Source organism: Mauremys mutica, chromosome 6 (genome assembly GCF_020497125.1).
Source record: "Mauremys mutica isolate MM-2020 ecotype Southern chromosome 6, ASM2049712v1, whole genome shotgun sequence".
NCBI lineage: Eukaryota > Metazoa > Chordata > Testudines > Geoemydidae > Mauremys > Mauremys mutica.
In genome coordinates this window covers 32,882,499-32,895,506 of record NC_059077.1, presented here as the reverse complement: position 1 = coordinate 32,895,506, position 13,008 = coordinate 32,882,499, and the positions used below count along the sequence as shown (strand labels likewise).

General features: G+C 38.2%; 1 protein-coding gene across 3 annotated transcripts in view; it reads left to right on the top strand.

The window, feature by feature from the left end:
* DHX29 (DExH-box helicase 29) overlaps window positions 1-13,008 on the top strand; it is a 36,388-nt gene that overhangs the window by 7,810 nt on the left and 15,570 nt on the right. For all 3 annotated transcript variants that reach the window (XM_045022441.1, XM_045022440.1, XR_006580714.1), the window contains exons 5-14: window positions 177-313; window positions 997-1,122; window positions 1,664-1,790; window positions 2,095-2,250; window positions 2,928-3,093; window positions 4,676-4,796; window positions 5,796-6,398; window positions 9,340-9,483; window positions 9,590-9,766; window positions 11,075-11,215. In XM_045022441.1, coding sequence (XP_044878376.1) covers window positions 177-313; window positions 997-1,122; window positions 1,664-1,790; window positions 2,095-2,250; window positions 2,928-3,093; window positions 4,676-4,796; window positions 5,796-6,398; window positions 9,340-9,483; window positions 9,590-9,766; window positions 11,075-11,215 — 1,898 coding nt within the window. The remainder of the gene's footprint in view (window positions 1-176; window positions 314-996; window positions 1,123-1,663; window positions 1,791-2,094; window positions 2,251-2,927; window positions 3,094-4,675; window positions 4,797-5,795; window positions 6,399-9,339; window positions 9,484-9,589; window positions 9,767-11,074; window positions 11,216-13,008) is intronic.

The following is a 13,008-nucleotide window of genomic DNA, read 5'->3' as shown; positions in this document are numbered from 1 at the left end:
CATTTATGCATCTACAGAATGGGTATAATAAGCAGAAATCAGTATCTGCTCAGGTGAATATCAAGACTTGGGGTTGATTCAGTCCTACATGGTGTTTATTTCTTATTTTTAGTTTGTACCCAGTGCCAATGAAAGTTATTTTTTTCTGTTACTTGGAATTACATTTTATTTTAAAGATGCATTACCTGAAGGATTCAGTCAGCAGTTTGAAGAAGAGCAACACAAACCTAGAGCAAAATTTCGTTCTCCTGTGCCACAGAGTGAAACGCCTCAGATACCAAACAACAAAAAGGACGATGGACCTGAAATAAAGGTAATTTTGAGGAATTATGGGAAGGAGTTTTCAATGGCTAAACTCCCACTGACTTTTGTAGGAGCAGAGTTATGTCAACGTAGAACATTATTGAAAATCCCATCCTGTGTGTTCAGTAATTTAAAGTACATAGAAGGATTTCTATTCTCTAGAATGTAATGGTTGTAAAGATGTAACTTTTTTCACTTAAAGCTCAAAAAATGAAAGGTTTATGAAGTTTTGGTGGTAACATTTGACTTGCTGGAAAAAATACCAAGTCCCAATACAGTTAAATCTCCTACTCTCCAGCCCCCATAACCCATTAATTCCATTTACCACTGCTGTATTCTATAGAACAACACATACACCTGGATGCAGTTTTTATTGATTTGTGCCTATATAAGTTGGCCTCTGTGGTTTAGGAGTCCAGTACCACAAGTTATCAAATCTTAATCAAGATTCCCCACATAATCCTCTCTCCCTCCCTTCCCTGTTCCCCCATAGTGGTTGTAAAACATTTATCTCACCATCAAAAAAGTATATATATAAATTGTGTGATGTTTTGCAAGATCTGAGAAGCATCTTCATTTTTTGAATTGTTTTGAATTTCAAGCAACATTTGTCAAATATTGGCCAAACAGCAATTAAACCTTTTCAGTTTCCTTTACAATTATCTTTTTAACCCTGGCTGTTCTTCCTAATAGAGACATACCGCGAAAGACAAAGAGATGAGTATGAAGGAATGGATTCTGCAGTATGCTGAGCAACAGAGTGATGATGAGAAAAGCGAGTCTGTGAAAAACACAGAAGATGAGGAAAAGTTTGACCCTGTAAGCCGGAGAGCGATTTGTATAGGGAGTCTTTCTTTCAAATGGCAGTTTTCATGTGGTATTTATCTGTAAACTCTGGCTCTAGTGTATGTGTGTATTTTTTGAAAATCAAGGGCTGAATAACTGATTTAATCATTGTCTTAATTTTTGTAGGTTTGACAGATTTGCAGGCAGAAGGAGAGGGTTTAAAAAAAAAACTTCTATAAGTAATGCTTCCTAAGTCATTTTCCCTTTTGTTTTTTGTATTGAATGCAAAACTTTTGCTGCATAGTGCTAGAAAGGAAAATGCAGTCCCTTGAGAGACTTAAACAAATGGGATAATTGTTGATTTCCATTCCTGCCCTTGTGAAAAGAAATATTTAGCCTTTTATTTTTATTTGTGAAATTAGAATTGTTCATTCTCCTGCACAAGGATTTCTTTCATATAAATATTGTGTTGGTGTGGATGGGGTTTGGGAGGGAATATGCTTTATTATGTAGTTTGTAATTAATTTCACCTGCATAATATCCAGGATGTAACTAATGATCTTGTTTGGAACAGAATGAAAGATATGTGCATTTGGCTACAAAGCTTTTGGAAGCAAAGGAACAGGCAAGTTCCTCCAAGCAAGATAAAGACAAGCAAAGCCAGAAGGTGGCACAAGAAAAAATAAGAAGAATTCAGCATGGTATGGACATTCAAATTATCTGTACCTTTTAATAAACTTACATTTTTAACTGTACTGTCACACTTTTGCTGGTAAATCTATCAACTATTAGGAAAAATCTCTATAAGATGATACTTAAGTACCTTTTAACTGGTTTCATATCACTGCATGAATTGCAGACCTTCATGAATTTCTTTCGGTGTGACCCAAGATATTGAAAAATAACTGATTTTACTGGGTGCATTTCTGGCTGTCCAACCTGTCACATTTTCAAAGGATGAATGGTAAGCACATAAGAAAAAACAGCACCCGTTTCCTTTTGCAGAAATGGCAGCACTAGAAGAACATCCTGTGTTTAATCCAGCTATAAAAATTTCAAACCAACAACAAAATGAAAAGAAAAAATCTCCTTTGCCTCCTGAAGCTCATTTGAACCTGAACTTGCTTGAAAAATCTGCAGCTGCTGCAGAGGAAGAGAAGGGTATGATTGAAATTAAGAACAATAGAAACTTCATTTACTGTACTCCAATTAACTAAAGATTTGTAAAGGCCCCTGTATTGTGCATTCTTCTGTATGGTGTGGGACCCCGAACCCTGGATTACAGTGAAGATAGGATGAGCCAACTTAACTTCCTAGCTGGCTTTAAAAGCAATATATTAATTGTAGCACAGCTGCTTTAAAGCTTTTTATTTTCTTTTTCTACTAATTATCACTTACGAGTCAGATCATGATTTGAATACATCTTTCTGTAGATAGAAAGCTAATGTGCTGATTCACTGTGTCACCAGTTAGATGTTAATTTCCTTCAACAAAGATCTTTAATTGAAACCTTTGACTATTATTCGGGATGAGTGGCATCCTATATTGGTCCTGAACCACCACGATCAAATATAGTATTCTTTTTAAGAATTATAGCTGTATGCCAGATTTGCTATAATTAAGATTAAGTATAGATGTCGCCATATTGAACTAGGCCAGTATTGTGTGTCTGACAGTAGCTAGTATCTGTACTTACTAAATATAAATGCAGAGTCTTTCTAAAAAATTTTACTTTCTACTAAAAATGCCTAAGTCGAGAAAATTATTTTGGGTTCATTCAAGAATTAAGCCACCATGTGAACATCTAAAATAATGTAAATTTTGTTCTACCATTTCAGTGAAAAAGAGGGAGCCTCGAGATGTAAGGAATTTTGACTACACTGCTCGAAGTTGGACTGGTAAATCTCCTAAACAGTTTTTGATCGATTGGAGCAGGAAAAATTTCCCCAAGAGTCCAAATCCTTCTTTTGAAAAAGTTCCGGTGGGTAGATATTGGAAATGTAGGTATGTACTTCTAGTAAAGTTAAATTTTCTACTGATTCACGTAACTATCTTAAACTCTAGCTGCTTCCATTTAATTGAATGACTGTTAACATACTTGTTACTCTTTTGGGAATTGACGCAATTTGACGAATTTTACACAAATTTGTAAAATCATTGTAATTGAATATGCATTTTTCACTGAAAAAAAGTGTTGGCTGAAAAATTTTACCCAGCTTTACATATGGTAAGCTTTCATACAATATTTTGCAATAATGCCCACATCATCTAAGTACAGTAACTCCTCAGTTAGTCGTCCCGGTTAATGTTGTTTTGTTGCTGATCAATTAGGGAACATGCTCGTTTAAAGTTACGCAATGCTCCCTTATAATGTTGTTCAACAGCCTCCTGCTTTGTCCACTGCTTGCAGAAAGAGCAGCCCATTGGAGCTAGCTGGTGGGGGCTTGGAACCAGGGTGGACCGGCAGCTCCCCTATTAGCTCCTCTCTCCCCTAAGTTACCTGTATGGCAGCTGCTCAGTAGGCCATCAATTGCGGGGTCAATTCAGCTGTCCCTCCCACCACTGCCGTGTGCTGCTCCTGCCCTCTGTCTTGGAGCTGCTCCCGGGAGCCTCCTGCTTGATGTGCAAGGAGGGTGCTAATGTCAGGGTGTCCTTCTCCCCCTGCAACTTTACCCCATCGGGCCATCTCCACCGTGGGGGACGACACATGACAGGGCTCAGAACGGAGGGAGCTTGCTGGCAGCAGCTGCCATCTCAACTTGCTGATCTACTTAAAAAGGCAGCGTACTTAGAGCGGGGTCAGCGTATTTAAAGGGGCAATGCTTGTCTCTCTCTCTCTCTTCGTCATGCTGTCTCCCCTCCCTCCATTCGTGCTGCCTTGTAGAGTGTGATGCTACATTAACAACAATGTGTTAACCCTTGAGGGCTCAGCTGAGTGCTAGTTCATCATCTAGCAGTAAGGCATTCCCTGGGTAATATCTCATTCTCTTCCACCTTCTGACTTCACCACCTTAACCATGCTTCACAATCATCATTGTTGTGTACAGTATTAAATTGTTTAAAACTTATACTGCGTATATGTGTGTGAAATAGTCTTTTTGTCTAGTGAAAAAAATTTCCCTGGAATATAACCCCCATATTTACATTAATTCTTATGGGGAAATTGGATTTGCTTAACATCGTTTCGCTTAAAGTAGCATTTTTCAGGAACATAACTACAACATTAAGCAAGGAGTTACTGTAAATGTTTGTTTCCACAAGTAGGTCACTTTACGTTTTATCAAAGGTGCTTTGAGTCTACTTGGTTTTGCTTTTTCAAAAAACAAACAACCCTACAGATTACTGTAGTCTCCCCTAGAGATCAGTTCCATAAACCTGTTACTACACTTTGTTTGTTTGTTTTATGTTGAACCCTTAACAGTTAACAATTTTATTTGTGTAGTGTTTTGTCTGATAAGCTTCAGTTTCCACTTATTTAAATGTTACATATTAAGCAAAAATAGTAGGTTTAGTGCTGCACCTACTAGTAAATAGAAATGTCTGTCTGAAATATGATTTTATAGAACTGGTTTTTCTATCTTTGAAGGGTTAAGGTTACCAAATCAGTTGATGTAATGGCAGTGTGTCCTACAATTGTGACCGAGGATAGTATGCAAGCTCAGCATCTGGCTGCTACATTGGCTCTCTATCACTTAGTCAAAGGACAGGTAAGATTTTCACTACACTAGATGCTTAGGATGGAAGTATTTTCACATTAAGATTTTATTTGCTGACATAATATCCATATTAATCTTTTCATAGTCTAAATCAGTAAAGATTTTCCAAGCTCGAATTCTCCCTGTAAATTAAACGTTCACTTGTCCTAATTGAAGGTGCCAAACATAATCATGTGAGGCCGCAACGTGTGGCAAGACTTCATGGTGTGGAATAGTTAAATATTGTAAAAGGTTAAAAACATCTTCTACCAGTTGCAGTACCCATAGGTAGAAACAGATGCTCAACATGGTTACAAATATATGAGCTTTCAACTTTTGCTTTCTCCCCCTTTTTATTTGTCGGACTTGCTCATTTAGAGAGAATTAATGAGCTCTGGTATTTAAGTTGTTCTTTGGAGTAGTTTTTGATAATGTGAGAAATTATCTTCTGTCTACTGTTCAGCAGTATAGTTGTCAAATAAATAAAACAGCAATACTTCTGCATCAGAGTATAGAAGACTTCATATTTTCATTTAATGAAAAGTCAATTAATTGATGTACAATCCTTGTGACCGTGTAAGAGCAAAAGGCCTTTAAACATCCCTATTATACATTTTAATATGGTCTGTGAAATAACTGATACTCTTTAAGTTTCATATATACTTTTCTCCTTGTTTTTATTTTTTTATATATCTTTATTCTAAATGTAGGATTTGGGAAAACTAATCATTCCTTAGCTGCAGTCAAATACTAGCAACATATTTAAGGGACGATTTGAGGTCTCAAATAAAAATGTTATCATAGAAAGTACCCATACAGACTCTGAAGACAAGTGATTAAAATCTGCATCTATAGAGAGGAAGTTTTTAAGTATTTGGATCAGTGGTATAGTCTTTCATTTCGTAAAGATTTTTTAAGGTAACTTCTAGAATTTTTAAATTGAGTTGTAGGTGAACTGTCAGTGAAACTACAGAATAATACATATTGTCACTTTTTCTGTTTTCTCTAAAGTCGGTCCATCAGTTGCTGCCTCCTCCATATCGAGATGTTTGGTTAGAATGGAGTGAAACTGAAAAGAAAAAGGAAGAAGAAAGCAAGTTAGAAACTAACAAACCTCGTGATAACTTTATTGCTAAGTTATTAAACAAACTCAAACAGCAGCAGCAACAGCAGCAATCTGAAAATAAACCCAAAGTATCAGAAGATCCAGAGGACTCCTGGGAAAACTTAGTTTCCGAAGAGGACTTCAACAGACTGTCTCTTGAGACCACAAGCACAGATGATTTGGAACCTGTGAGGATCCTGTTTAAAAAACTTCAAAGTTCCTCCAGATACCAGAGACTTTTAAAGGAGAGACAACAGTTACCTGTGTTTAAACACAGACATTCAATCATAGAAACTCTTAAAAAGCATAGAGTAGTTGTTGTGGCTGGAGAAACAGGCAGTGGCAAAAGTACCCAAGTGCCCCATTTCTTGTTGGAGGATTTGCTGTTAAATGTGGGGGGATCAAGTAAATGTAATATTGTCTGCACACAACCCCGAAGGATCTCAGCAGTGAGTCTGGCTACCAGAGTTTGTGAAGAAATGGGCTGTGAAACTGGACCTGGAGGAAGAGTAAGCTACTATTTGATTCATGGCTAATGGCTTAGACAACTGGTTTTATAGGAAACTCATTTTTCTGTACATAGTGGAAGCCACATAATGTTTAGCATGATTTTACTTAAAGACCGCTTTCATTTGCCTTAAAATGCTTTTTCCTTTGCTTTTTGTTAAACACTGGATTACTAATTAATAGGGCTGTCAAGCAATGGGGAAAAAAAAGTAATCGCAATTAATTGCGCTGTTAATAATAGAAGACCATTGATTTAAATATTTTGGATGTTTTCTACATTTTTTAATATATTGATTTCAATTATAACAGAATAAAACGTACATTCCTCATTTTATATTTTTTATTACAAATATTTGCACTGTAAAAAACAAGAGATATTAGGTGAACTGAAAAATACTATAAGTACTGTAGTGCAATCTCTTTGTCATTAAAGTTGAACTTCCAAATGTAGAATTATCTACAAAAAAAAACTGCATTCAAAAATAAAACAATGTAAAACTTTAGAGCCTACAAGTCCAATCAGTCCTTTTCTTGTTTAGCCAATTGCTCAGGCAAACAAGTTTGTATACATTTGCAGGAGATAATGCTGCCCACTTCTTGTTCACAATGTCACATTAAAGTGAGAACAGGTGTTCCCATGGCACTGTTGTAGCCAGCGTCACAAGATATTTACATGCCAGATGCGCTAAAGATTCATATATCCCTTCATGCTTCAACCACCATTCCAGAGAACATGCATTTGTGCTGATGACAGGTTCTCCTTGATAATAGTGTAAAGCAGTGCGGACCAATGCATGTTCATTTTCATCATCCGAGTCAGATGGCACCTGAAGAGGGTTGATTTTCTTTTTTGGCGGTTCGGGTTCTATAGTTTCCTCCTTGGAGTGTTGCTCTTTTAAGACTTTGAAAGCATGTTCCACACCTCATCCCCCTCAAATTTTGGAAGGCACTTCAGATTCTTAAACCTTGGCTTGTGTGCTGTAGCTATCTTTAGAAATCTCACATTGGTAACCTTTGCGTTTTGTCAAATCTGTAGTGAAAGTGTTCTTAAAATGATAGTAGTCCTCATCCAAGACTACTATAACATGAAATATATGGCAGAATGCCGGTAAAATACAGCTGGAGATGTACAATTCTCCCCCAAGGAGTTGAGTCACAAATGTAATTTAATACATTATTTTTTTAACGAGCATCATCAGCATGGAAGCATGTCCTCTAGAATGGTGGCCAAAGCATGAAGGGGCATATGAGTGTTTAGCATATCTGCCATGTAAATACTTTGCAATGCCGGTTACAAAAGTGCCATGCAAATGCCTGTTCTCACTTTCTGGTGACATTGTAAATAAGTGGACAGCATTATCTCCTCCTGTAAATGTAAACAAACTTGTTTGTCTTAGCGATTGGCTGAACGAGAAGTAGGACTGAGTGGACTTGTAGGCTCTAAAGCTTTGCATTGTTTTGTTTTTGAGTGCAATTATGTAACAAAAAAAATATTCTACATTTGTAAGTTGCACTTTCACAATAAAGCAACTGCAGTATGGTACTTGTATGAGTTGAATTGAAAAATACTGTTTCTTTTGTTTGTTTTTACAGCGCAAATATTTATTATAAAAAATAATATAAAGTGAGCAGTGTACACTCTGTATTCTGTGTTCTAATTGAAATCAATATATTTAAAAATGTAGAAAAACATTCCAAAATTGGAGGGGCTGCAGCCCAGGGCCTTGGGCTAAGGAGGGCCCCGCAAAAATAAATCCATAATTATGATTCAGTGGTCACCAACCCGTGGATCGCGATTGACTGGTTGATCGCAATCTCCAGGCCACTAAAACTCCAGTGGCGCAGCAGGGCTCAGGCAGGCTGCCTGCATGCCGTGACCCAATGCCACTCCTCTCCACACTTCATCCCCACCCCCAGAACCATCCCCACAGCTCCCATTGGCCGACTCACGGCCAATGGGAGTTGTGGGGGCGGCACTTGCAGGTGCGGGCAGTGCACGGAGACACGCTGTCCCCCTCCCCCCAGAGGCACGCAAAGACATGCCAGCAGCCAGCTGCTTCCGGAAGCGGCATGGGGCTATGGCAGGCAGCCTGTCTGAGCTCTGCTGCACCGCTGGCCAGGAGCCACCTGTGGTAAGTGCGTCCTGGCCGGAGCTTGGACTTCACACCCCCTCCTGGACCCCTACCCCAGATCAGAATCCCCTCCTGCACCAAACTCCCTCCTAGAGCTCTCACCCTCTCCTGCACCCCAACACTCTGCCCCAGCCTGGAGCCCCCTCCTGCACCCAAATTCCCTCCCAGAAAGAAACAAATATAACATCTATTTTGAATGAACTGTATTCTACATGTTTTAAGACTGAAATGTAACCACAGAACAGCTTTTTGTTAATTAAAAGGCAAGTTTAGTGTAGCGTTAATAGCCTCGATGCCATAATTGTGATCATCTTGTTTTAAATTAGGAAAAAGACTTGTACACAGGGGCCCCACAAAATCGAATAGCCCCAGGCCCACAGGAGAGTTAATCCAGCCCTGCTGGGCGGGGGAGAGAAGGGGGTCAGTCAGTGTGAGTGACACTGATACAGTTGCACTGAAAAAATCATTGCTTTAATTTCCCAATATGTGGGCTTTGTGAGGATTTATTAATTGATCACAGTAAACTTTAAATATGAGCTGTACAAGTGCTATTCTAATTGTCTCATTGGTGACTGTCAGTATTCTTAACTTTCTAGTCCAAGACCTCTCAGTTTATATCACGTAGAAACTAATAATTGTTTCAAATTTTGTTTGGATTTGAAAATAATCCACCATGCTATTTTACTAGTAGTTTATGCAGTGCCTGAATCCAGTGTTTAATCTTAATTTTAATATTTTTTTATCTGTGATATATCTAGTATTTTAAACCACTGCTATACATTTAAATACTATCCTATACATTGTTTTGTAGAATTCCTTGTGTGGATATCAAATCCGTATGGAATCCCGAACGGGAGAAGCTACTAGATTATTATACTGTACAACAGGAGTTCTGCTTCGGAAACTGCAGGATGACAGTCTTCTTTCAAATATATCTCATGTTATTGTAGACGAGGTTAGCAATTCTCTTCTACTTTGCTTTTGCACAATTGTATCTTTAATAGGAATTATTTGTATTGATACATCAGACTAATTCACTCTTTACATCCTTTTAATTCAAGGTTCATGAAAGAAGTGTCCAATCTGATTTCTTGCTAATCATTCTGAAGGAGATCTTACATAAACGTTCAGACCTGCATTTGATTTTAATGAGTGCTACTGTAGACAGTGAAAAGTTTTCCAGCTATTTCACCCACTGTCCCATTCTAAGGATTTCAGGAAGGAGTTACCCTGTTGAGGTAGGTAAATGTTTCTTTATATCTACCCACACAAATAAGCTCTAGTAATATGTCATCCAGTTGTATCTGCTATAGCAGCAAGAGAAGGTAGTCTTTCATCTGAATTTAACCATTTTAGCTCTTTTTATCTTTAAAAATCCTAAAATGGCATCAGTGGTCCTAAGAACAGAACTCTGTACTTGGATTTACATCATATTTCGTCTCTGGCAATTCAGACCATCCACAGAATAATTGAGACCATCCACAGACATTCTAAAACACCATTTTTATTATTGTGCTTTTTTTTTTAATGTGCAGTATAAATGAAAATCAAATTTTGAGTTCCTTCCGTTTCTGTGGCTTGCCATTTTCCGGCTTGCCCTGAGGCTTGCCATTTTCCTTTGGTGTGTCTGTTGCGTTAGGGTCTCATGGTGATGAAAATTTGAGCATTTCAAAATGTCTCTCCTCTTACTATTTATCTTTCACCTTATAATTTTTTTATCAAATACTTAGTAACTTTGAGATGCCAAGAGTAATGTTAAAGCAATATTTATGGAGTATTCTATGCAAATTGCTGCACGGCAGTACTGACTGATATATCTCCGTTGCTGAAGTAAGTGCACCAGTCATCTAGTATTAAATGACCAACTACATTGATTGGTTACTTGTTATTGTCTTCATTTTTATTTGCGGGGGAAAAAAAGGTAAAATAACTAAAATGCTGCTTACAGGGTTTCTAATATACCACATACAGTGCACTAAATACACAATCCATCACAATTTATTTTTATGATCCAGCATTGTTAAAGCTGTGATACACAAGGACAAAGCCTCTAACACATCCTTCTTGCTGCTTTGTTAATTTGATTTACTGACTTGCTCAGTTTTTTTAATATACGTGTGAAGTAATAGTGTGATTCACTTTCTATTATAAATAAGGAAATAAGTGAAAAGGGAAAGATCTCCTTGTGATTTTTTTTTCTCCCACCCCACCTCACAGACCTCTGGGCTGCTGTTTGGGTATGGGAGTGGGTGCAGAAGGGGGTTCCTTAACACTGTTATAGATACTTAACAGCTGTATATTGCTTTGCCCTTTTAGAGGAAGGAGCAGAAAAAGGGAGTGGCACTATGTTGAGGAGCAACATATAGCGCGACTCCATTTTTCTGCTGTTAAGGAGCAGCATATAGTTTACTGTAGAAGGTAGGATCGTCTTTCTTAGCTAGTGTTGTAGGAAATTCCCTTTTCAGTCCTAAGAGTGTGTGCTTTAGAAAGACAAAAACGATGTAAGTTTATTTTTTGTACTTACCCCTCTCAAACTAATTCTGTAGGTTTTCCATGTGGAAAATGTTATTGAGGAAATTGGTTATGTTCTGGAGAAGGACTCTGAATATTGTCAGAAGTTCATGGAGGAGGAGGAAGAAATAACAATAAATGTTACTAGCAAAGGAGGAGGAATCACAAAGCATCAGGTAAAACACGTATTTTCTGTTTGGACAGTCTTGTTTAAGAACATAACAGTGGCCATGCTGAGTCAGATCAACGGTCCATCAAGCCCAGTATCCTATCTTCCAACAGTAGCCAATGCCAGATGTTTAACGGGGCATGAACGTAACAGAGCATCTTATCAAGTGAGCCATTCCCTGTCATCCAGACCTAGCTTCTGGCAGTTGGAAGTTTAGGGACATCCAGAACATGGGGCAGGGACACAACCCCTCTTGGCTAATAGCCATCGATGAACCTATCCTGCATGAACCTATCCAATTTTTTGTTGAACCCAGTTATGTTTTTGGCCTTCACAATGTCCCATGGCAACGAGTTCCACAGGTTGACTGCATGGGGTGAAGAAGTACTTTCTTTTAAACCTGCTGCCTATTAATTTCTTTAGATGATCCCCAGTTTTTGTATTATGTGACTGGGTAAATAACCCTTACCTTGTCATCTTTCTCCACACCATTCATGATTTTTTAGATCTCTGTCATATCCTCCCTTAGTCAACTCTTTTCTAAAATGCATAGTCCCAGGTTTTTTAATCTCTCCTTGTATAGAAGCTATTCCATACCCCTGATGATTTTTGTTACCCTTCTCTGCACCTTTTCCTATTCTAATATATCTTTTTATGATAAGAGGTGTCCAGAACTGTGCACAGTATTCAAGGTTTGGGCATACCATGAATTTGTGTAGTACTAGTGTATTTTCTGTTCTTTCTATTTTTTTCTTTTTGACAGCTGATCCACTTGCACAGTGGTATCAAATCATCACAATTAATACAATACTAATTTAGCTATATACAATTATGATATTTCCAATGGTTATAAAACCATATATTCAGCAACTTACTGAGTCATCAACTGAGTGTGTTCTGGTGGCTTCATCAACAATTATTTGCAGCTGCCCTGCTGTCACTACATTTTTAATGTTGATTCCCAGTTAAATTGTACCTTCAACATCTTGTGCACACTCCCAACTCTTGATACATTTAAGCAAATACTGGGCAAAGCTCTTGAATATACTCAGGAACAATTCTGCTCAGTTATGAAGATGAACTAAGGAGAGGGGACAGAGGAAAAGTGATGTCCCTCTTCCAAGCTGCTTCCTGCCACTTGGGATGCCAAAATGAGACACTGCTTACAGTGGATTATCTAGATGTAAAAATATTATATCACATGTTCTGCTCCCCACTTCAAAGTTAGCTCCCCCTAAGTGTGGCTTGTATGTCTTGCAGGGCTCTGTGGAACTAGTTCCCCTTGGTGGGGCTTAGATGCCCTTCTGGGCCTCACTCCTCCCCACTGGCTAGTTGGCTGTATGTTGCATGAGAAAGGGAGGAGAATAAGTGGTAGCACTCTCCTGAGCACCACCCAGTCACTGCCCAAAATGATAGTAGGTAGGGTAGTAGTTAAGGCAGATCTTCATATATGATGATTGTCCCGCTCCTTTCTGAATGCTTTGATTAGCAGTGAAATAGTTGATATTAGTGGCATTTAAATTATCATTAGACTCAAGAATTCTCAGATTATTGAGATAGATAGGGACAGCTCTGTTGATGTAGATAATCCATCTCCCCGAGAGGTGGTAGGTAGATTGATGGAAGAATTCTTTTGTCAACCTAGCACTGTCTACACTGGGACTTAGGTTGGCTTAACAATGCCGCTCAGAGTGTGGCTTTTGCACACCCTGACTGATGTAGTTAAACCATCCAAATTTTCTAGTGTAGACCAAAGCTCAGACAAACATGACTGCCTCAGTTTACATTTAGTTCACATTT